At 35.4% G+C, this 26,080-nt stretch overlaps 2 protein-coding genes and 1 long non-coding RNA gene across 3 annotated transcripts in view; 1 reads left to right on the top strand and 2 right to left on the bottom strand.

Annotated features, from left to right (window-relative positions):
• Positions 1 to 26,080, top strand: part of LOC123264925 (F-box/LRR-repeat protein 16) — a 367,204-nt gene that overhangs the window by 155,467 nt on the left and 185,657 nt on the right. The window lies entirely within an intron of this gene.
• LOC123264924 lies at positions 1,892 to 5,161 on the bottom strand. The gene is made up of 3 exons (XM_044728455.1): positions 4,835 to 5,161; positions 4,562 to 4,618; positions 1,892 to 4,011 (listed from the first exon to the last, which is right to left on the bottom strand). Exons 1-3 carry the CDS (start codon positions 5,004 to 5,006, stop codon positions 2,561 to 2,563), a joined length of 1,680 nt encoding a protein of 559 aa, XP_044584390.1. The 5' UTR covers positions 5,007 to 5,161; the 3' UTR covers positions 1,892 to 2,560.
• On the bottom strand, positions 16,206 to 18,540 carry LOC123264936. The gene is made up of 6 exons (XR_006509450.1): positions 18,416 to 18,540; positions 17,907 to 18,226; positions 17,213 to 17,425; positions 17,014 to 17,076; positions 16,613 to 16,929; positions 16,206 to 16,475 (listed from the first exon to the last, which is right to left on the bottom strand). It is a non-coding gene; the product is annotated as an uncharacterized LOC123264936 (long non-coding RNA).

The following is a 26,080-nucleotide window of genomic DNA, read 5'->3' as shown; positions in this document are numbered from 1 at the left end:
TATTGGTACTGCCAGTGGATGAAGATTATTTTTTTGAATTGATGCCGCTGCCTTTCTTCTCAATTTTTCTCCGATTTTTTGAGATTCTGGAAATTCTAGCCATAAACGACCTATCTCTCCTTTGTCATTATATTCAATGAAAATTAATTTTCCCGTCGCACCATTTGCTAATCCATCTGATACATCGATGTTAGTTGTTATCATGTATGGTTTGTTCAAAACCAATGTAATTTGATATGGCAAACCTCCTGTATCAATAGTTGACATTTTATGTAATTTTTGACGCATAGAAGTTTGCTGTTCAACATTTCTACATCCAATATATATATCAGTTGCCTCTGAATTCACTTTTTCTTCTATAGAATTCAAAATTTTATTGTTGTATTCAGCAACTGAATGATTATTAAAAAACAATCGTATACCGTCTGGACAAAGTCTCTCAGCTTCTTCTTCAGAGTAAATCCGTGACTCAATTAAATCTAGCTCTTCCTGATCTAACAACTGTCCATTACCAATTTTTGTTAATATTGTTGCAAAACTTTGATTAGCTTGTCGCATAACTTCGTTTAGTTCGAAAAATTTCAACCCTCGCCATAGTGTTGAACCTGCTATTTGTCGTTTTATTTGTTTGTAAATTGGGGTAGCACGAACTGGCGGTAGTTGACGTAGATCACCAATCAAAATTATATCTAATCCACCAAAATGGACTTCAAAATTACCGGTGATTTGCTTTAACCTTGAATCTATTTGGGACAACAACTCGGCTCCAATCATACTAATTTCATCGATAATCAATACACGAACATATTTAAAAAGTGATCTATATTGTTGGGCTACTTCAATTGATAAAGGAAGCAACTTTGAAAGACTTATCTTCAGTGCAGTGTGTACTGTTGTCCCATTGATAGCCACAGCAGCTTTACCAGTAGAAGCACAAGCGATATAAGCATTACAAAACCCATCACTTTCAGAATATCGATTATAAATTTCCATTAATAATTTAATAACAAATGTTTTACCACATCCAGCTGGTCCTGTAAAAATATTTGCAGCGGAGGAGGATCTTCCAACTGAAGATTGTAAATGACGTGCATCAAAAGTTCCTTTTGTTTTTGGTTTGCCATTTTCATCAGCTCATAATATTGGTCGTTAGGCATTAAATTTTCTTTCCGTTTTGCAATGGCACCAAGTTTATTTAGGGTTGCGAGACGTAAATCACTGTTTACATCCGAATTCGGATTGTCATATAGCGTTTGGAATGGATTAATTTCTGGAAATCTAGTGGCAATATCATGAATCTCATCGTCATCGTCTGCTTCTTCATTTTCGTGACATAGTTTTCGGCATAGCTCTATAGTTTTATTAATGTCTAAGTCAGATTCAAACTCTTTACGTCGCTCCAGAATTTGATTTTCATTTTCGTCGTAAATCCTAATAAATTTCATCTCTTCAAGAATCTCGAATTCTTCATTCCGAAATGGGATATGCAAAGTCACCATTTCTCTTTTATACTCATTTATATCTGAGGCTATGTCATAATTCCTATAACGAATGATGCGTTGTTGCTTTCGACGAATATAATCACCTTGCGAATTTTTAGTAAAATTAGCAACGAATTGTGCAAGTGATAATTCTTCCATTTCTTGTGGCCGCTTCTCGTATTTATCAAACCAGTTTTCCTTCCAAATACTTGTTGAATCTTCATCGATATTTAATTCATCTAATTCTTTTTGTGTTCGTCTAATACGCTGTCGTTCAATAGGCCAAACGGTGGGAATATAAACTATGGAGACTGAACTTCTAGACATAGGTTCACGAAGAAGGTACCACGCTGCTTCCTGGCTTGTTAATTCAACGGTGTTGAGCATATTAACACTCATTTTCTAGTTATTTCTACTATATCAAACTCAGGGTTTTCATCCATGATTTCATGAATTTGTCTTTGTAAATTACTTATACCCCTATTAGTTTTATTGACATATTCAACAACATACGCTGCACATGAGTATTCTTCGATAATAAATTGCATATCTGTATTTGATTGTAAGACATTGAGAATAAAAGGATTGAAAGGGTTGTGCCATTTATCTTTAGGTTGTCGCTTCAAAAATACTTTAGGTCTGGTAATTCCAGCTTCAAGAATATGAAAATAATCATTATCAGAAGTTATATGATTTTGTGCATAAAACATTTCAATATTCTCGTAATCATTGTTCTCAAGATTAATTTGTATTTGTTTATACCGCTTAGCGTAATCAGCATATCCTGGATGATCTTTCTGCATTGGTTTTAATATTGTAGTGGATTTACATGGCATAAATGGAGCATCAAATCGGCATTTCTGAGGTTGATTGGCATGTACTTTTTATAACAGGTAAAGGTATGTTTGTGACTTTGCAAGCGAATATGTCCAGAAGCTTCTGATGAAGAAATTGATATCAATTGATCAATCATCATTACAGTATCTTGATAGTTTGTACCAAGAGGATCTGATGGAGCGTCATTCAGCCACAATAAAATATGTGCATGAGGACTACCACGATGCTGAAATTCAATTCGTTTAAAATAGTCGACAACATAATAATTTCCAAATGGGCTGTTCTTCTTTTGATTGGAGAATAGTTATCAATATATTGACTATTTTATTAAAATAGATAGCACAGGTCACAGCATCTTCATTCACTAGTGTAGTCTTAGATATGTAATCCAGTGACGCAGCTTGTTCAGCTGAAATTTCAGTACCGTTATTTTTTAATTTGTACAATAATTGTATTAAATTGGTCCATCCGATTTCATTGGCACTCAAAGTAAGAAACATCGTAGGTTTTCCTAGTTGCCGAATCATCGCAAAAAGATCTCTTTTTCGATCGCTCCAATACCATACTGAATTTGGTATTGAGCGCAGAAAAGCTAAATTACTTTCGATACAATTATTAATGTAGTCAGCTGACTCAACTTGCTGCCGTGTAATATTAGTATTTTTTCCCACATGTTTAAATGCAATCGTAAGCGAGTCACGAACTCTTAACCTCATAATTTTCATTGCTAGATATAATAAATGATGTGGAGTAACTCCACGCCGATCTGATCTTCGTAATTCGCTAGTTGCTATTGCGAACGGTGTTGCATTTACTCCCTCTCTGAATTTTCGGAAATGACCCAAATAAATCGATGGGAAAGAAAGTTCTTCGGCATGTTCATCAAAAATTATACTTTTGGGAATATTATATTCTCCAGGAGCGATCCGTAAATACATATCTTCATTCCAAAGTAGAGTTTTCTGTTGTGCTGTTAGACTCTCTTCGACCGGTATATCTTCACTCATTTCTTCTAGATCGATTTCATTATTACTATTATTGTTGAAGAAGCTTTCATCAATTTTAATATCGTAAAATAAATAAAGTGGAGTTTGAAGCAAATACTGAAGCCATGCACGAATTGTCCTTTTATTAACTAGTCCCATTAAATAGCTTGATCTATGTATTATTTTTCTTTTAATGTGTACGTTAATACAGTAATCATCATCGACATTACGGGGTAAGAGTTTTACCATATTGTTTACCTCGACTGGTACATTAATGATTTGTCCATAAATTCCATATTGCCCATGAACATGTCGTAACCGTCGAATTTGCATAAATGGAACTCGTGGTGAGACAAGTCTTTCCGAAATTAAGTCAAGCGGTGGTAAAACCTCAGGTATTTTTTCATATTTAAAACCGTTATAAGTAGACATTATAGGAATCACTTTCCTCCCAATTGCTTGGTAACACGTCTTGCACAGTAAAATATCTTCAACTGTATTGTAATTTTCAACTATTACCCTTAATAATTGTTCATCTTCAGCACGTGGTGATTTTAAATCTAACTTAAACCACAATCGATCACAAACGGAGCACTTATGACCAAACATATTGTTTAAAAACTTGTCGTTAAATTCTTTATGAGCAAACTTATTTCGACGAAACCGTGAGTATGGAATTTCTGGCTGTACATCTACTGGAGGGTTATCTGAAAAAAAACAATTCAAAGTATGTAACGAGTTATCTATCGAATGTGTATTGAGAATCAATTCCTTAAAAACTAAAATTTTTACATCGTAAATTCGAAAAATGTATATAAAATTAATTTTAAAACTCATTTTAAGATAATGATTATTTTCAAATATGGTTATTAAATTATATGTACCATTTAAAAATTATCCACTCTTAAGTTTAAAATTAAATTATGTTTTTTTAATATCATTTTAATTTTGAATTTTTTTACAATTTATTTTACCATTCAAAAATATTCATCCGTCTTAAAATTGTTTTTTTTTCCTATAAATCTAAATATTAAATCATTTTGTTAATTTAAGAATTATTGAATTATTGAATATAAGTTTAAATTAAATTAAATTTTTTTTAATATTTTTAAATCATGAATTGTAAATTAGGTACATGTTTTTAAATTAAATTTTTAAGTTTTTAAGTTTTTCATTAAAATTATTATTAAATTGAAAAATTTCTTTAAATTATTTAACATTAAATGATGAAAGTTAGTATTAATTATTAGTACTTACAATCATTATTTACTAAATTATATCCCGTTGGAACACTATTTTGTTGCTGAGAGTGGTCTAAAACAGAAAAAAAATAAATAAGGTTAGACACATGATGTATTGAGGTTATATATATATATATATATATATATATATATATATATATATATATATATATATATATATATATATATAATCCATGATCAGTTTAAAATAAAAATCAAATTTATTGATTGAAAAACATTGATATATTAGTTTATACTTAAAACAGGATTAAAAAATATTTACACTTACCATTTATTACATCAGTCACATTGACACTTATATCTGAACATCTATTTTGATTGTTCAATAATTGTTTTTTACGGGCACGAAACTCGCGACTACGTTCTGTTGACCTTTTTGCTGAATTTTTTTTCATTTTAATTTCATTTTTTGCGTCGATATTGACGACACATTTCGGCATTAGTTTTCGGCATTTTATAAAATTTATTATTTAGTACAAGATATAAAAATACTCACAAACAGTTAAATAATAACACACCACGCTATCTTACTAAAACGCTGTAATACGCAGCCGCATACAGTGTACAGTAAGCTCACGTAGTTTTCACATGCACTACACACGTTAAATGCTCAAATACAAGCACGTATTAAACAGTGTGCAATATACATACACACTGACATCTGCTCTCTCGCTCTGGCTCACAAATTACAGGCGACTATGCTTAGAAGACGGGAGTGGGGACGCTACGAAGTATGGCACAAAGAGGAGAGACCGATAATATACAAATTGTATGTATATTTCTGTCTCATTCTTTCCCCTGGCTTCATCCTACACATTTTTGTATTTGTGTCTCTTACCTGTCGTTTTTTCGTTGCATCCGGTTTGAAATCACAACGATTCTAAAGAAGTTTCACTTCAAAAATTTTTTTTTTTTATTTTCTACCACATTGGAAAATACTCATTGTCAAATAAATATGCTATATTTTTGTAGGAAATTGGATGTTCTACGAAAAAGGTTTTATATGTTTAATTGATTACTGCAACTGTTTAAAAGATATTCGTATCCGAACCTCAATGATTTCTGATTTCAATAATTTTTATATAACTTTTTCAAATTTATCCATTAAATTCATGAATTTTAGATATTTTCATAAGAATTTTAGCTTATATTGATAGAATCGAAGTTTTTAACTATTTTGAACCCTATTCGTAAATTTAAGGAAACTTTACTTTTAAAAAAATTAGGAAAACAGTTGACCCTAAAGGCCATCCCTGCAACTTCCCGCTAATTCCGTCAATACCTGGTCGCTTTTTTGAGCTCTTCGAGCTCAAAAATACAATCTGTGTGTTGTTTTGAGCTCTCCGAGCTCAAAAAGGTATCTTTTCTACGTTTTGAGCTCTTTGAGCTCAAAAGTCTGATAGAAGTTTCATAGAACCGATTTTTACGCGGTTGGCGGCATTCTACATAGTTTTTTAAGCCTCATAAAGAATTTCTAAGTTTCAATTGGTCAAACTAGAAATTTCGGAGTAACTCCAAAAAAACACTTTTTTCGGTTTTTTTTCGTTCACGATGTCTCTCGAATGAATCAACCGATTTTGATCGGATTGGCGGCGATCGACGTGGTTTTTTAAGGTTGAGAGCTGATTAGTTTTTGGAATCGATCGGTTGAGCCGTTTAAAAGTTATCCCAAAAAAACCACTTGAAAAAAAATTTTTTTTCCTATTTTTGTAGTTTTTTGCGATTTTTCAAAATCTACCAGTCCAAATCGTTCCAAAGTATATTCAAAATCTAAGTTCAGTCAAGCCCTTTCGCATGGCACCAACCGCGATCAAATCGGTCAAGCCGTTCAAAAGTTATAAGAGGTTTGCATACATCCACACACACACACACACACACACACACACACACACACACACACACACACACACACACACACACACACACACACACACACACACACACACACACACACACACACACACACACACACACACACACACACACACACACACACACACATAGTGTCACCCTCGCGGGAATAGTCAGGAAAATCCTCTTGGGGCAGAGGAGAAACTGCTACCAGGCGCGTCTCCCCGTAGCGGATGGGAGAACGCTCGCTGTACCTGGTACAGAGGGTAGGAGCCAAATAAAATACGTTCCCGTGGACAAATCTCCCCTTTAATGGGTTGGTCACACTAACTGACCTAACAAGACGATCGTTCGCTGCTGTGACCCACTGGGAGTGACCGGAACCTCGTGTCGTAGTTTCCGACGATGCAGGCCACGGCTGATGTGAGCTTGCTCTGCCGAGGTGTAAGTTGCAGCAGTGGATCAGGAGCCAGCCACTTCGGGCCTTGATCAGGAAGTACGCAGTGAGTGTTAGAGATCGGAATCTTCACCGCTCCGAGCGAGTCTAGTCCGTCCGTGTATTCCGGGACTGGCTAAGTGTCGGCTGGGCCTCAGGGAACTGGGGTAGGAGTGCTATCTCCGAGGGTACACCCATTCCTAGTTATGACAACCCGCTCCACTCCGTACGATGCGCTGGTGAATTTAAAAGTATGAGTAAAATTCAGGAAAACAACAATAGTGAAAACGGGCCTCATGCCCAACAAGCAGTGATTGAAGCAAGCGCTGAAATGAAGCGGTCGCAAGCGTTGGAACGCCTTGAAAAGCTGACCAGTGAGCTGAATGACCTCGTCCAACCTAAGGTCAATATCCACAAGGAGATTAAGACCAAGACGACCAGCGTAGCCAATGCCCTCCAGAGATTCAAGAAACTTGATGAGGAATGGCGTTTAACAGTACGACGCACTTCTCGCACTACACCGGAGAGAAGCATTCAAGCAACTGTCGTGAATGAAGAAACAATGGACACTGGAGCCGAAGGTGACGGTGAATCAGTCGCGGAAGACAGAAGCAGAACTGGCAGCAGGTCAATTAAGAGAAAAGATCGATCTTCTCCCGACCCAACGATCAGCCAGGTTGTGAAGAAAAAGGACCTGAAACCAAGCCCTCCGAAAAACACGGCAGTGCAGAACGCCGAAAAAAAAGAGGTGACTGAATGGCAGAAGGTCCAATCCAAGAAGGAGAAGAAGGAGCAAGCGAGAGAGCGGTTACCAAAACAACCGGTGAACAAATCTCGGCCAGAGCCTAAGCGGAAAAAACCGCGCAAATGGATCAGACCTGACGCGCTAATCATCCGCCCAGCTGATAAGGCCAAGTATGCTGAGATACTACGTCGTATCAAACAAGACGTCTCAGAAGAAACAAGACCAGGTCCACAATACGGTCGAAAAAATCCACAGGACCAATGCCGGAGACATGCTGATTACGCTATCGAGGGAGAGCACCGACAAAGGCCAAGCCTTACAGAAAACTATTGCGGGCATCCTTCAAGCAGAAGCCAAAGTGATCTGTAAAGGGCCACAGGAGACCATCGAGATCCGAGACATCGACGACACGACGACGAAGGAAGACATCCAGGTCGCCTTGAAAACAGAAGTCGGAGAAGCCTGTGAAATACCGCTAGAGGCAATAAAGATCCGTAAGGCCTTTAGAGGTACGCAGATGGCAACAGTCACACTACCAGCGACCACAGCGCGAAAATTACTGGACGGAAACGGCAAGATCCGAATTGGTTGGGTTAACTGTCGAATAAGAGCGACGACGAGACCGATCCAATGTTTTAAATGTTGGCACTTCGGGCACTTTGGATCACAGTGCAAAAATGAAATAAACAGGTCTAATCACTGCATCAAATGCGGTCAAGAAGGACACAAGATCGCTTAATGTAAAAATCCAGCTAAATGTGCAATTTGCGCGGAAAATCTAGAAGCAAAAGACCTCGCCCACTATGCCGGCACTAATAGGTGTCCGATATTCCAGGAGGCGCTTCAGAAGATAACAAACAAAAGAACATGAAGATATTGCAGCTCAACCTCAACCACTGTGAGGCCGCGCATGACCTGCTTGTTCAGACCACGCGCGAATTAGAGCTAGATTTAGAGCTAATTGCAGAACCATATAAACACCTTAGTACCCAACCATGGGAAACGGACAGCACCCTCAAAGCTGTCATCTGGTCCTGTGGCAAACTTCCTTTTCAGAGTGTCGTCAATAATCGAGAGGCTGGTTTTGTAGCTGCGTGTGTAGATGGGATCCGTTTTTACAGCTGTTATGCGCCGCCTAGTTTCTCTATGGAACAATTTTTAGAGTTTCTTGATCGATTAGTCGAAGATGCAAGCCAATATTTTCCCGTGGCAATAGCTGGAGACTTCAACTCTTGGGCGGTGGACTGGGGCAGCAAGCTCACTAATCCACGTGGAAAAGCACTACTGGAAACAATGGCTACGTAGTCCTCCCCAATACCGGCGATGCACCAACATACACCAAAGGAGAGGCAAGTTCAATTGTCGACCTAACGTTCGTCAGCAGTAGTCTATTGAAAGGGAGCTATTCCTGGGTGGTTATGAACATCTACACTGCCAGCGACCACAGTGCAATACTTTGGGAAGTATCGACTGGCCAGAATCCACGAAGAGCAACCAGACAGACCAACGCAGTTGGATGGAAAGTTAAATCTTTTGACCCAGATGTCTTTGTCGTGGCGTTAGACAACGACCCGATCACCACTTGCAGTGCTGAACAGAAGACAAAGGAACTAATGAGAAGAGTCTCCCAGACCTGCGACGCCACTATGCCTCGAAAACAGGACATGAATCAACGACCGGCGGTCCACTGGTGGAACGACACCATCAGTACCCTTCGTAAAGAGTGTCTTAGAAGAAGAAGATTATCCCAGCGGGGCTATCGACGACCTAACTCTGCAGTGTTATTGACAGATTACAAAAAGGCCCGTCGAGAATTGAATAAAGCCATCAAAGAGAGTAAAAGACGCTGCTGGAAGGAGCTCGTAGAAGAGGTAGAGAAAGATCCATGGGGTAGGCCGTACAAGGTGGTCATGACCCACCTAAAATGCCAGCCAATGCCGTCACCCACATGCCCGCAGCTCCTAGATAGGATTGTTTCCACGCTGTTCCCGAGGCAACGTAAGTTCGCCTATTCATCACCGCAGCTCAACCACGAAGACATTCCACCTGTCACAGAGGAGGAACTTATGGAGACATGTAAACGTGTAGGGAATAATAAGGCACCTGGATTGGATGGAATCCCGAACATTGCATTAAAAACAGCTATTAAAGCAGCGCCAGCATTATTCTTAGAGACCTACGATTCGTGCATCAAAGAAGGGATCTTTCCTGGAAGATGGAAACAGCAAAGATTAGTACTACTTCCAAAGGGAAAAAAGCCACCGGATGAGCCATCATCTTACCGCCCACTCTGTATGTTAGATACGGCAGGCAAGATACTAGAGCATATAATTCATCAAAGGATAGAAGCTGTTGTTGATCCACTCTTATCGGACAACCAGTATGGATTCCGGAAAGGACGAGCAACCCTTGATGCAATCAACCTGGTCGTCAATACAGCCAAGGAGGCAATCGCCGGGAAGAGATAGAAAGGTGGTACGAAAAAGTATTGTTTGGTAGCTGCTTTGGACATCAAGAATGCTTTTAACTCCGCCAACTGGGACTGCATTATGCGAGCTCTCGAAGACAAAAAAGTACCAGAATACCTGCTTTGAATGGTAGCAAGCTACTTTTCGAATAGGGTCCTGAAGTATGACACGAAAAACGGTCCGAAGGAGTACGATATCACTGGAGGAGTACCACAAGGCTCAGTTCTTGGACCACTCCTGTGGAACATCATGTACGATGGACTCCTGAGAATCGCGTTGCCATCAGAGGTCAAGTTAGTTGCATATGCCGATGATGTAGCTGTAGTGATAGTCGCGAAATATCTGGAAGAGATAAATCTGGCCTTTGACATTACGTTCGGCCGCATCAACCTATGGATGAATATGATGAATTTGGAGCTGACCAAGCATAAAACTGAAGCAGTGCTTATCACTAGCAGGAAAGCAGTAGAAACAATCAAATTAGAAATCGGAGAACATGAAATTACATCACAACCATTCATCCGATACCTGGGAGTGATGCTCGATGCCCGACTGAACTTTAAACAACAAGTCGAACATGTGAGTACTAAAGCATCAGCAGTGGTAGCTAGTCTATCACGACTAATGCCGAACGTCGGAGGTCCAAAGCAGAGCAGAAGACTATTATTATCATCTGTGGTCACATCAGTGCTCACGTACGGAATATCCATTTGGGCTGACGCATTAGAATTACAAGAAGCATGGAGAAAGGCTGGACCAGTATACCGTCTGAGTGCCTTAAGAGTAGCTTGCGCCTTCCGAACAATATCTGAGGAAGCAGTGTGCGTCATTTCTGGAACTCTGCCCCTCAGAGTCCTAGCTGAAGAAAGACGAAACCTATACCAACGGAAAAGGTCAACCACACTTAGCCATGAAGAACTCAGAACAGAAGAACGATATCGCAGCATCGTACGATGGCAATTGCAGTGGGATGCCGCAGGAAAAGGTAGATGGACTTATCGTCTTATACCAAAGATCGACGTTTGGATGAACCGGAGCCACGGTCAAGTCAACTATTACCTGACGCAGTTGTTGTCAGGACATGGGTGCTTCCGAGAGTATCTACACCGCTTCAAGCACGGCAACTCTCCGGAGTGCCCGTCCTGCCCAGGAGTTGCTGAAGATGCAGAGCACGTTTTCTTTGTGTGCCCACGTTTTGACCCTCAGCGAGATGAGTTAGAGAATTGTTTGAACAAGAAAGTCCAACCAGAGACGTTAGTAGAAGCAATGTTGTCGAGTGAAGCTGCCTGGAACGCCACAAGCACTTTCGCCACAGAAGTTCTTACCGAACTGCGTTCCATTGAGAGAAAAAGATCCAAAGTCAGAATTTAGAAGGAAGGTAGAAACAACACCTTAGCCACAAGAAGGAAGAGCGGCAGCTAATTCCTCCCCCTGCGATGTAATGCCTACACGGCGGTTTCCATAGGGGATAAGAGGATAGAAGAAAAGAGGTTTAGGGTTTAGTGAGTATGGGCGCTAGTGTCGAGTATTTGCATGACACTGCGTCGAGTCTCACATATCCAGGCGAAACATCTATGCCTGGAATCCGTAAAAAGGATTCCCCCCTCCTGGAAAAAAAAAAAAAAAAAAAAAGAACACACACATACACACACGCGCACACATGCACACACACACACACACACACACACACACACACACACACACACACACACACACACACACACACATACATACATATAGACATAGTGTCAACCTCGCGGGAATAGTCAGGAAAGCTTCCTAGGACCTCAAAACGTCGAGATCTGATGAAAACTCGATTTTCGAAAAACGGGGTAAAACCAATAACTTCCCGATTTTCGAAAATTTTCAATTTTCTTAGCGGGAAGTTAAAAAAGAGAATGATACGTCCGTTTTTATTACTTATAAGGGAAGATTCCCAGGTGTCCACTTCCGATTTTTATACCGTTGAAATATGTTATTCTACATCGAATTTTAAGCTACACGTATTTTTTTTTATCGCAGGAAAAAAATTTTTAGGGGGTAAAACCAACCCTCAAAAATGAATCCCTTAAAGGGAGCCAATATTTTTGCAAACGACCAAGTGGGTTATGATCCACACAAAAAAAAATTTGGCATGGAATGACCCATATGTATGTTTAATATAGCATCTCATGTTTTGAAAAACAAAAGAAAATAATTTTATCAATTACCCGGTATTTAAGAAATAAAACACAGTTACACTTTTATTAATTAATATATGGGTCATTCCACGTCAAATCGACCAGTAGTTGGAATCGACCCCTTCCGATTTGGATGAAATTTGGTCACAAGTTTGCTTATATCATAAAACAAAGTTGTGCCAAAGGAAAAAATGTTTTTCGAAAAGTTATGCAAAATTCAAAATTTCACCATTTTCAGGTTTTTCAAATTTATTTTTGTAATATTTCTAAAACTATTAGAGTTACAGACATGGGCCAGAGTTCATTTTTAAGGGAATACTTAGGACTATAAAAAAATTTTTTTTTAAGGAAAAATTTTTAAAAAATCAAAAAGTGGGAAAATTTTAAAATTTTAAAAATCGTGAAAATGAAAGCCTGCTATAAAATTTTTGGCTTATTTTTTTTATAGAGTACCTCTTAATAATCTTAAAATATCTTGAAATTTTCAAGAGGGTCCTCATGACGGAAATTTTGAAAAATTTTGCTATATTCTGATATAACTCGATGAGCTGAGTCAGAAAATACATATGGTTCAAAAGATTATATATGTATGTATATTAGGGTGATTCAAAAAAAACTTTTTAATTTTTTTTATTAACTCTTACTCTCTCAAATGTTTCTATTTGAAATAAAAAAAATCCTCACCAAACACGAGCCCTATAGCTCAACTCTAAGGGCTCGCTTTTTTTATTTTAGTTTCCCATTTAATTAAAATGGGAAAAATTATTTTTTGTTTTAAATTGAATTTACACATAATTTACGCAATTCTTTACAAAAAACGCTTCTAAATTCTTAAAGTAGAGTCTTTGAGCTTTACAAAACTCTAAGACAAAGTATGATCATCTCTACAAAAAGACTAGTTACAGCCATTTAAAAATGACTAAATTTCGAAATTTAAAGAAATAATTGGCAATTGGGTCATTCCATGTCAGATCGACAAATAGTTGGAAACGATCTCTTTCAATTTGGACAAATTTTTATCAGAAGTTTTCGTTTATCATAAAACAAAGTTCTGCCAAAGGAAAAACAATGAAAAACTTTTTTTCAAAAGATGTAAATTCAAAATTTCGCAATTTTTTCAGTTTTCAAATTTTTTTTTGTAACATCTCGAACGCTATTATAGATACAGGAATGGACATTTGTTTGTTTAAAAGAGGACACTTAGGGTTATTAAAAACAAAATATTTTGGAAAAAAAAATTTTCAAAAATGCCAAATTTAAAATTTTTGAAAATTGTTAAAAATGACGATCGAAGTTAAAATTTTAGCTCAATTTTTCTTGTACAATACATAGTAATCATCTTAAAAAATTCTGAAATATAGAAGGGTGTTTTTTTGTTTTCAAAAATATCAATTTTTAAATTTCAAAAAAAATTTTTTTTCGTTTTTTGCAACTTTTAAATAAGGTAAAGTTATGCAGAAACATAATATTGTAAATTTGAGGATTGAAACTTGAATGCATCACGTAGAAATATTGAATAATAAATTAATTTCAACTGTTTTTTTCATTTTCCATGCGTTAAGAATGACTGAGATCATATCAATAAAATAAAAAAAAAGTTGAAATTAATTTATTATTCATTTATGTAAATTATGTAAAGAGAGAATATGTCTCTCGACCAATATTAAAGATGGAATGTCCATCCGTTGGCTTGAATTTAGATCTACTAGTCACTTGAACGCTAGGCGCTAAAACTTTAATTTATATATTACATATAATTCGGTCACAAAAATAATAATTATTATTCAATATTTCCACGTAATGAATTCAAGTTTTAATCCTCAAAATTACAATACTATGTTTCGGCATAACTTTACCTTATTTAGAAGTTGCAAAAAACGAAAAAATTTTTTTTTTTGAAATTCAAAAATTGATATTTTTGAAAAAAAAAAAACACCCTTCTTTACTTCAGAATTTTTTAAGATAATTACTATGTATTATATAAAAAAAAAAATTGAGCTAAAATTTTAACTTCGATCGTCATTTTTAACGATTTTCAAAAATTCAAAATTTGACAAATTTGGCATTTTTGAAAATTATTTTCCAAAATATTTTTTTTTCAATAACCCCAAGTGTCCTCTTTTAAACAAACAAAAGGCCATTCCTATATCTACAATAGCGTTCGAGATATAACAAAAAAAAATTGAAAAACTGAAAAAATTGCAAAATTTTGAATTTGCATATCTTTAGAAAAAAATTTTGATGTGAAACATCTATAGGCGGAGGGTAAACCTGTTTGTTGGCGTAGCGATACAGGCCGTGGCGACGCTTCGCCACGCTATATTATGATGGAATAGAATAAAAGAATATATGGCGAGGCTTTCGCCTACCTCCGAAGAGGCCGTTTCCTGGGCTCAAAAGAGCTATACACGCACGTATATCTGTCCTACCCTCACGTACGAAATACACAGCCAAGTTTTCAGGCAAGGAAAAATCCTGCCCTCAAGCATTTACGCTATCATAGGTCAGATGTGAATTGAGTTGAATTTAATGTCAATCTGTCATCGTACTCAGTTAACTGTATCAACCCATTCAACGACTGCGTTAGCCCGATCGGTAATATAATGACAACCCGACCAGTTACCAGCGGGGCTCATGCGGGGAGGTACAGCCGTAAGACCTGTTTGAGCCATAATACTTATCCCCCTTACAAGAGTCTCGTTCGTACAGTCGTTGTCATTGATTTGTAACGGTTGGCAATGATTCGGGTAAAATAAAAAATTATAAATTTGGACATCTCTCATTAAAAATTTCAATTAATAATATGTTCAGAAAATAAAAAAAATATACGAAACTATGGATAAAATTACCATAAAATAAATAATTGTAGAATAAGACAGACATAATTATAAAAATTTATCCAAATAAAAATTACTATGCATAAACATAATTAAAGATGAAAAATTCCTGTTTGGTAAATCACCAGAGAAATAATTCGAATATTAAAAACTATACAAATAAAATATTTCAAATAAATTTGATGGTTCAATTAAAAGAAAATAAATAAAATATTAGTCTCCTTATAATGACAGTCTTAAAAATAAACAGTTTCAAATAACTATAGCTCAATATAAAGACATTTACTAAATTAATAGATCATATTATAATACAAAATTAAAACTGAAAAGGCCTAAAATTAGAAAATAATCCATTGAAACAATTTAAATTTTTAAAAAATGGAATTATACAATTAAGATATAAAGAAAATTAAAAAATAATGACAAACCTAAATTCAGACAATTCTAATAAAAGACATCAAGGTTACTTGACATATATACTAATGAACAATTCTGAATATAAAAAAGCTCTACAAATGAATATCTCTTATTATGGACAAGAAAATTTGAAAATCTCTCAATTTGTACATCTCTAATTAAAGAATACAAAAAAAAAAAAAAAAATACAATATTTATGGATTAAAAAATTAAAAAATAAGTAATAGCTTAAATAAACACGCTGTAATGACCCTCGTCAGCAGCGATGAACGTTGCAATCAACCGCGTATTCCTACCGGCGCGATTACGACCGCGGCTCTGGCACGTGCCGTTGCTGGTACTCAATCAGCACCATCTCCCTCAAGCTCTTCGTCTTCGGCATCAACAGAAAGCTTCAATTTTGGAATCATACCTATGGAAATGTTTACCCATGCGATGCAACAAGCCATCGCTGTGAGCTCTGCCTCTGCTGGTGGAGCACAGACAACTTCTTCAGCTTTGCAATCAGCGACTTCTGCTAAGGTGATAATTAATTTTTTTATTATAATTACTTATTACTATTTAATTACTTAGTTATTATTTTAATTTTTCCAAGTTTTGCACACAATTCGATTTAATTTAAATTTGACTTTTATTAAACGCATTATTTTTCAAATAATTACAACAAATAATTATATCTTAAGTAAATTTCAACTTTTTCCAGGAACAATTATACATAATTAAAGGGTAAGTATGTATGTATTAATGATTATTAGTTATTTTCTAAAGTGTAACATAGATTGATTAAGATTTTTGATCATAATCTTTGAAATTTTTAAGTAGACTTTATCCAATTTATTCAAATGATGGAAACTCTCCATAAGTCCTATAATATCTGTCAGTCCGCCAATTCGAGAGGAAGTGATAGTCGTTGAATTGCTCATACCATAGAAACGGTCCGTGCCACTCTCCTCTTTTTGACGCGCTCTTGAAAAACTGTAACAAGTTCCAAAAATTTTAATTAGTAAATTTTATGCAGAAAAAAAGTTCACTTTAACCAATCAAATTTCATGGAAGAAATAAATTTTATATTTTGGGAAAAGAAGAATATTTTACGTGACATCTAAATTTACCATGTAAATAATTCGATGTATTAAAATTTCTTCTAAGACAAACTTTAAAAAATTAAAAAACTTCAACTGTAAGTTGTTACTGTGTTGTAAAATAGGATAGCTAAATAGTAGAACATTAACAACAATTCTGGAGAATTCATATTTAACTTAATGAATAGTGACTTTATCGTATACTGTTCTACATAATGGACATATCCTTCGTTTCATCGAGTAATAATCGAAAATCCAACATGTCATGCAGGCAATTACGTTTTTACAGAGATTTATCTGTACACAAGCTTTTTCGGTCATACAATACACGCAATCTTCACTTGGTTCTAGAAAATATAATTAAAAAATTGTTCCTCACATGTTATCATACATAAAACAAAAATCAACAACATTGAAATTAATTTACTCACTGCTTTCAAGATGGTAACAATGAAAGTTTGGTAAACGAAGTAATTTCCCTGCATCATCACGATCTGAATGAAAATAGATAATATATTTCATGTAATATTAAATCAATTTACCATTTTATTGTGCAAGTTTTATAAAATGTTACGATAAATATTGTCAGAAAAAAATATTTACAGTTGACACAAATAAAAATAAACTTACACTGAGGCCATGACGACTGCAACATTAAAAATTTCTCCATATCTGTTTACATTATAAAATTTAGAAATTTTTCTACAGTTTGATTTTTGTTCTTAAATTTCTCTTGTTCTTTTACAATAGACTTCGTTACTCTGACATTGACTTTTATCTTATTATGATTTCCTCTACTTTTGCTCAAATCTTCATTTTTTTTAATATTCATTTTCAGTAATTCTGTAATCAAAACTCATTAGTTCATTTTCTAAGATGATATGTCTATTTATACTTAAAATAAAGCCAATTTATCAGTGTAGCTCTAAGTATTTATCTTTACTAAGATGCAAATAGAATGTTCTTTTACATAGAAAAAGACTTCGAGCTTTCACTGTAGAGATTAATGTCGTTAGATACCACCATGAAGCACATTCGTACATGTCACTAGACTACACACAAAAAACAATTTTCTTGCGCCAAGAAAATTTTAAGGAAAACGAAAATTATTTTGGAGCAAGAAAAAATTTTTTTGACTCAAGAAAATTTTCTTGACTCGAGAAACTTTGACTTCATTCAAGAAATTTTCAACCTTCCTTAATATTTTCTTGAGCCAAGAAATTTTACACTCTAGTCAAGAATTTTTTTTTTCAGTTTAAAGTTAATGTAATGAATTTTCTTTCTCTGTGTGATAACTAACTTATAGTATATGAAATTTAATTACTCAGAAAAGAATGGAGAGCTTCATGTTTTCCCAGTTGTTTCACCATATGTAAATTATGGGATTCCGCATAGTCAATCGCTTCGTTGATATTGTCGCCAGTGAACGTTCTCTTCAATCAGAGGTGAACACTTTTCAACGAATTTTGCAAAAGCAAGAAGATCTTCAAATCTGTCAGATTCAAGTTCTGTTTGGTGTTTCACCACTTTTATTCCTTCCTTAACTTTTTCAGGTGGTAATAGTTTTAAAATCATGCTAGTTTTGAAGACTGTGTGATTATAGTCTTTCGGCAAGTCAAGAGATGACCACTTTCTAGTCATTAGCTGAATAAAATGGATATATTTTATTTTTAGTATCAGATAATTATGTTTTTAAATCAATAAATTTAATATATTTATACGTGCAATATTTTCAAGCAACATGCACTTGTCATACGTAAATTAATAATTTTTTAAACATTACTAACTTGACATTATCTTTAAATTAAGAAAATTGATAATTATAATATATACCTTCACGAAGCTGAACAATGATCATCTGATTATTACTTCAGGTAATACTTCTTTTAAGCTTTCCACAATAATATGATCGTAGGGGCACATTGCTTTTTTGAAATTCAAAATTTTTATTTCTTTTAATTTTTAGTAGATTTCATAAAAATCTAACTATTGTAGCCGTTCTCATGCCGCAACTTCTGAAAAATTTTGCTATATTCCGACCTAACTCGACGAGCTGAGTCAGAAAATACATATAGTTCAAAAGTTTATGTATGTATTTATATATATATATATATATATATATATATATATATATATATATATATATATATCTATATATCTATATATATATAGGAGACTTTCTATAGATATAGATAGTCACTCATCACGATATCTCTGGAACCATAAGGCGTAGCGACTTGAAATTTGGTAGGAATATTCCTTTCGCCGAGTAGAGGTCAGCTAAGAACGGATTTTACGAAATTCCACCCACAAGGGGGGTTGCGGGGGCGTTAACAATAGAAAATTCCCATTTTTAACCTATAGCTCCTATCGACTTCAAATTTGGTAGGAATCTCCTATATGTGATGTAAAAATGATCTAAGAGCGGATTTTACGACAATCTACTCCCAATATGGATTGCGGGGGTAGACGTTAAAAATGAAAATTAAAAATTTCCGACTTCTAGCTCCTACAGACTCCTAATTTTGTATGAATTTTGTGTAAGTGATGTAAAAATAATTTATGAACGAATTTTACGATATCCCACTCCACAGAGGAGTGCGGGGGTGGGTCTTAACAATGAAAATTTTAAATTCCCAAGCTGTAGCTCCTATAGACTCCAAATTTGGTAAGAATCTGTTCTATGGGATGTAGAAATGATTCAAGAGCGGATTTAATGACAGCCTACCCCCAATGTGGATTGCGGGGGTGGGCGTTAACAATGAAAATTTTAAATTTCTGAGCTACAGCTCCGACAGACTCATAATTTTGTATGAATTTTCTGTAAGTAATGTAAAAATAATTTATGAACGAATTTTACGATATCCCTCCCCACAGGGGGTGCGGGGGTGGGTTTTAACAATTAAAATTTTAAATTTTCGAGCTGTAGCTCCTATAAGCTCCAAATTTGAAAAGAATCTGCTATATGCGATAAACTGAAACTAAGGAAACGACCCAAAGTCGAAGAAAGTATTTACTAGCGTTATAGATTGAAATATAGATTAACTATCAAGTTGGAATACTAAAATAAAATAATAAATTATAAAATTAGTGTAAGAAAAGTAGATTTAAGCGAAAGATGTATCAGAGTTTGTTAGACAAGCTGTACATCTGGTGCCAATAAATCTATATATATAGGAGATCCCATTTTTGAACTCACTCATCACGAAATCTCAGAAACTATTAGGTCGATTGACTTGAAATTTGGTAGGAATATTCCTTTTGCCGAGTAGAGGTCAGCTAAGAACGGATTTTACGAAATTTCACCCACAAGGGGTTTTGTGGGGGAGTTAACAATAGAAAATTCCCATTTTTTTTATTAATTTATGTGTGTAGTCATTTGTTTTTGTTTCCATCAATAAAACAAAAGACGATCGTTTTTTCGTCATTCTTTTTTTTTTCTAGCTTATAAAGAAGTCGGAAAAATGTATAACATCACCTCTACGCTTTCAATGCTTCTCCATCCACACCATCCCACGCATCCACCCCCCCACTCCCACGCATCCACCAACGTACTCCCACGCATCCACCCACGCACTCCCACACATCCACCCACGCATCCATCCATGCACTCACCCACATCTATGTATATATGAGATTTCCACGTATATAGTCACTCATCACGATATCTCTGGAACCATAAGACCTAGAGTATTGAAATTTGGTAGGAATATTTTTTTTACCGAGTAGAAGTCAGCTAAGAACGGATTTAACGAAATTCCACCCACAAAGGGGGTTGCGGGGGCGTTAACAATCAAAAATTCCCATTTTTAAACTATAGCTCCTATCGACTCCAAATTTAGTAAGAATCTTCTGTAAGAGATCTAGAAATAATCTATGAACGAACTTTACGATATTACACCCCACAGAGGGTTGCGGGGGTGCGTATTAACAATGAAAATTTTTAATTTTCAAGCTATAGCTCCTACAGGCTCCAAATTTGGTAGGAATTTTTTATAAGTAATGTAGAAATAATTTATGAACGAATTTTATGATATCCCACCCCACAGAGGGTTGCGAGGGTGGGTATTAACAATGAAAATTTGTAATTTTCAAGCTATAGCTCCTACAGATTCCAAATTTTATAGATTATTTCTGTACATGATGTAAAAATAATTTATGAACGAATTTTACGATATCCTACCCCAAAGAGGATTGCGGGGGCGTTAACAATAAAAAATTCCCGTTTTCAAACTATAGCTCCAATAGACTCCAAACTGGGTAGGAATTTTCTGTTAGAGATGTAGAAATAATATAGGAATGAATTTTACGATAGCTCACCCCACAGGGGTTTGCGGGGGTGGGTATTTACAATTAAAATTTTTAATTTCAAAGCTATAGCTCCTATAGACTTCAAATTTGATAGGAGTCTTCTATATGTGATATAGAAATGATCTAAGAACAGATTTTACAACGAATCACCTCCAATAAAGATCGCGGGAGTGGGTGTTGACAATAAAAAATGTTCATTTCCATAATATAGCTTCTGAAAACTCTAAATTTGGTAGAAATCTTTTATTTCTCCTGTAGAGATCATCTCAAAATGGATTTCAATAAATTTTACTTCCGATAGGAATTGCGGGGGTGGGTGTTAAAATCTAAAATTTTAATTTCCAAACTGTAACTTCGACAGACTTCAAATTTGGTGGGAGTCTTCATGTATCATGTCAAGTTCAGCTAAGAATGAATTTTATCAAATTTCAACCCCAAAGGGACTGCGGAGGCGTTAACAATGAAAATCTTTCTTTTCAAAACAAGTTTCTATGGACTCGAAGTTTTCTTGGCATATTTTATTTTTAATGTAAAAATCATCTCGAATAGGATCTTACGAAATTTCTCTCTAACATAAGAGTGCGGGAGTGATAGTTGTCAAAAAATTCATATTCTTCAAATATATTTCCTAGAGATATAAAATTTGATAGAATCTTAAGAGAAACAGGTAATTACAGGGATGGCCTCCAAGGTCAATGGATTAAAATATTTTCCTTTTTAATAATTATATTTTCTTACCACAATCGTCTCCTTGGCAGCGGCGAAAAAGTCATTGTAAGGTTTCTAAAATTTAACTTCACATGTAGCTATATAGTCAACGGACTAAGTATTTTGCATACATTTTATTTTTGCTGATCACATAACCAATGAATTGTTCTTATTACGGGATCGCGGGAATGTAACAGATTAAAATGAAAACATTTTCTAAACACTTGAGATGTGAAAAAGAAATTTGGCTATTCATTTTAAGAGATTTCGTAAAATCAAAAATTAAAATCGTAAATCCAAAAATGATTATTCATTTTTGGAGAAAGCCACGGGAATGTTATAGTGATTGCACATTGAAAGTTACAATGGATATTCGCTAGAATTATGACACGGATAAAAGGTACAGGCCAATCCGATAGAATTTTGAATATGTGCAAGTCAGAACAATACTCCAATTGAATTTCAAGTCTAGATCTCAAAATACAATTCTATAAAGTGCCCAGCGGAGCGGGCGGGTAACAGCTAGTATATATATATATATATACGATATAACACGGCTTGTCAGCACGATAACGTCTACAATTCTCAAGAGATCCTAATGAAACTTAACATACTCATTTTATGGACGATTACGAAGGTCGAGTTCAAATTTGAGCTGAATCGGTCAATTAGTTTAGAAATTACAGCATTTCAAAATTTTGAAAAATTGAAAATTTTATTTTTTTAGTCCTTCTCCTATAAATAACTTTTGAACGCGCCGAGATGTTTGATTTCTGTAAAGTGCATCTTAAAGCTGAGAAAATAAGCTTCAATTTATGTTTACATTCATATCTAGACCAAATAACATCTATTCTGGAATTAAATTTCAATGAAATTTTACTCTTGCAGTCGTTTTGTCACGGTTGATAGTTGTTATTCAATATTAGATAGAATTATTATTAGTAATTGTAGTAAGAAGTTGAATCGCTATGGATGTAAATGGTTTATAGTATTTGAACATTAGTTACAAGTGTCTTAAATTAAATCCACTGTTTGACAACTGTCAAGAATTGAGACAGTATGCTGATAAATTTCAGGTCTTGTTGTCAACTCAGTCATTACATAGTTTTCCACATCACCCATGAGGTACTATGAAGTAAGATGCGTTCCCTTTTTTTTTTAGCGTGGCGGGTCCCCAGTAGGCCTTTACCACTTAGAGAGGCGGGAAGGGAGCAAAAATATTACTCTATATGCATTTTAAAGGTTAAAAATTAACTATGTTCAATTCGATATCTTATTAATCTATCTATCAAAAAAAAAAAAAAAATGATTTTGCCCCACCTCACCCGTCCCTTATTTTCATATCTTTTCTATTTTTTTTTCTATTCTTTTAATTATTTTTTTTTTTTTTTTTTTTTTCAATTAATTATTCCTTTTAAGTTTATAATTTTCAATTCAATTATCAACATTATAATTTAAACAATTTTTTTACTGTCAAAAAATTTTATTTCATCAAATATTGAAGGGAAGGTCATGGTTTTAATTACGTGAAATTAAATGCGTATCAAATAATGTTGAAGAATAAAGATTTATTATATTAGTTAAGTACACTATTGGTATAACTACTTCCGAGGAGACTCAAAGTCATAAGTGAAGGAGCGTGTTCTCCCGAGGCCAGTCGGGAGCTCCCGGCGACAGCCGAGTGCGCGCTACAGCGGTGCATAAGGAAAGTACAGATAGGCGGTATTTCCAACACTCCCTCCCGACTATTTGTAGTTTTCCATAATAAATAAATATTTCTTTAATTTACATCGTATAATAAGTTTTATGAATATTTTGAGGCGTTTGGAAGCCTTGAAGGATATATCTTTGTATTTCTCAGCATATTCGGAGGTTCTTCCGCTTGGCTATTGATTTATTTATCCACTCGTTCGATCCTTGTTTAATTTTGCTTAGCTCCACTCGTCTGTCTAAGCCACTCGTATATGCTTTACTGCTCAGATCGGTTACCTGTAAAATTTTAACTATGAATTAATTATCAGTCGTTTTACTCGTCTGGGTTTTTGTCAGTCGTTCCGTTAGTTATTGTGTCAGTTAGTCGTTTGTGTAGTTCAAACGTTAGGGGTTTTGTAAGCAGGTCAGCAACTTGATTCTTGGATGCAATCCATTTAATCTTAATCATACCACGTTGAACACATTCTTTGACATAGTGCTCTCGTACCTCTGTCATGTGTCTTAATTTATTCCCACCACTCGTTTGTGCACTCGCCTCAGCAGCTTTATTGTCACACCATAGCTGCATGGGATAAAATGTTTGGGTTAGGATAGGCTTTAGGGAGTTGCTCATTGCCACCAGTTCCTGACTAGCTTCACTCATAGCTACATATTCCGCCTGGCAAGTTGATAGAGCAACATAGTTTTGCTTGTGTGACCTCCACGCAATGGTGTCACCAAACAGCTGGATTATAAAACCACATGTCGTTAGAGAACCTTTACAGTCTGCGAAGCTAGCATCTGAGAAAGCCTGCAAATTGTCTTGTTTTGCTAAATATGTAAGCCCCAGATCAGCTGTTCCCTTTAAATATCTAAACACTCGTTTTACCATTTTCCAGTCGTTTTCATTCGGATTGAGCTGATGTCTACTCAAAACATTTACTGCAAATGAAATATCAGGACGCGTTGCTCCTGCTAAATACAATAAACTTCCTACAGCTTCTCTATATGGCATATTTACACTCGTCTCGGTCTCTCGCAGCATTTCGTCATTCCAGTTTTCCTCTCTAAGTTTTCTCTCTCTGTTAGCAACTTGAGAAGTTACCATAGGAGTTCTTTGGGAATAGGATTCGCTAAACTTGAACTTTTCAAGTATTTTGTTAACATAACGTTCTTGACTAAGATAAAGCATTTTCTTTTCTTTATCTCTTGTAATAGAGATTCCCAAGAATTCCTTTGGTTCACCCAAATCTGTCATTTTAAATTCACTCATTAACCTGTCTTTCACATCGTTCAGTTTACACTCGTCATTACTCGCAATAAGTATGTCGTCCACGTACAGTAGTAGAATCAAAAATTTTTCATCATTTCGCCAAGTAAATAGACACGGCTCGTTATTACTGTTTTCTAAACCGACTTTCCGAGCAACCTCTGTGAATCTTTCGTTCCAACGCTTAGGACTTATTTTTAACCCGTATAACGCTCGTTTAAGTTTACATACTTTATCTTTCTGCTCGTTTTTACTCATTTGAATTCCTTCCGGGATTTCCATGTAAATTTCTTCGTCAATCGTTCCATTCAGAAAAGCCGTTTTTACGTCTAATTGAAAAATCATCAAGCTATACTTATTTACTATTGCCAGGACTGCACGCACCAAAGGTAATCGCGACACCGGTGCATATGTTTCTTTTAATTCGTAAATGTTTCTGTCTTTGAACCCACGAATAACTAACCTCGCTTTGAATTTAGTTACACCATTACTTTCTATCTTTTGTTTAAACACCCATCGTGAGTCAATAATGTTAGCCTTTTTACCATTACACATCGTTTTGGGTCTTTTGACCACTTCCCACATATCGTTTTCCCTCATTGAATTTAATTCACTTTCGACTGCCTTTCGCCACTGAGTTGCTTCATCGGTTTGCATAGCCTCTTTGTAAGAGGTTGGATTCCGATTAGTTTTAGCTAGTAACCCATAATAGATCTTGTCCTCCATATCGTTTATTGTCTGGTCATATTTATCGTTCAGCCTAGCAGTAAATAATATTTTCCCCTCGCATTCATTTTCGTTTTCTCGCAATTTAATATTCCTTAAATTTTCACTCGTCATCCTACCACTCGATTCGCTCTTTTGTTTATTTATCGTATTTTTACGCGGTCGTCCTCTCTTTCGTTTAATTTGGACTTCTCCCTCCGTTTTCAACACTTCATCGCACTCGTTTTTACTATCAGGAAATTCTACGAACCATTTCTCTTTATCAATCTCGTTTTCCTCAACCGGCCAATCTTTTATCTCACACCGTTTCCATTTATCACCGTAAACCAGTTTCTCGTTAAATCTCACATCGCGACTCTCGTAATATTTGCCTTCTTCTGGTTTTATGAATTGATATCATGTGGGAGTGTAACCCACCATGATAACACGTCGTCCTTCGAAACGAAATTTGGGTCCCGTTTTACGTTGTACTTTGATGTACGCGATGCAGCCAAATCGTTTTAGTTGATTTATATCAAAATGGTGATTAGGAGCAAATTTGCTCATAGGGGTGATCATTTCGTTTGATTTGTGAGGGGTCCTATTATACGCGTACATCGCGGCGTTTAGGGCTAAATCCCACATATTTTCTGGTAGTTTTGCATCATACATATATGACCTGACTTTCTTTTAAATTGTTTGATTAAATCTTTCAGACACACCGTTGTGCTCTGGAGTATCAGGACTTGAGCATTGTAGCTCCGCGCCTAGTTTGTTTGAAACTTCACTCGTATATCCTCCCGTAAATTCTG

Source organism: Cotesia glomerata, linkage group LG5, assembly GCF_020080835.1.
Source record: "Cotesia glomerata isolate CgM1 linkage group LG5, MPM_Cglom_v2.3, whole genome shotgun sequence".
Classification (NCBI taxonomy): Eukaryota; Metazoa; Arthropoda; class Insecta; order Hymenoptera; family Braconidae; genus Cotesia; species Cotesia glomerata.
The sequence above is the reverse complement of the archived record's forward strand: the minus strand, read 5'-3'. Positions and strand labels throughout refer to the sequence as shown.

Coding starts and splice junctions, on each gene's coding strand:
- LOC123264924 (XM_044728455.1), bottom strand. CDS start 5,006: ATGCCGAAATGTGTCGTCAATATCGACGCAAAAAATGAAATTAAAATG. Junction 4,619..4,834: donor TGTGACTGATGTAATAAATG/GTAAGTGTAAAT, acceptor TTTCTGTTTTAG/ACCACTCTCAGCAACAAAAT. Junction 4,012..4,561: donor TAATTTAGTAAATAATGATT/GTAAGTACTAAT, acceptor GTTTTTTTTCAG/ATAACCCTCCAGTAGATGTA.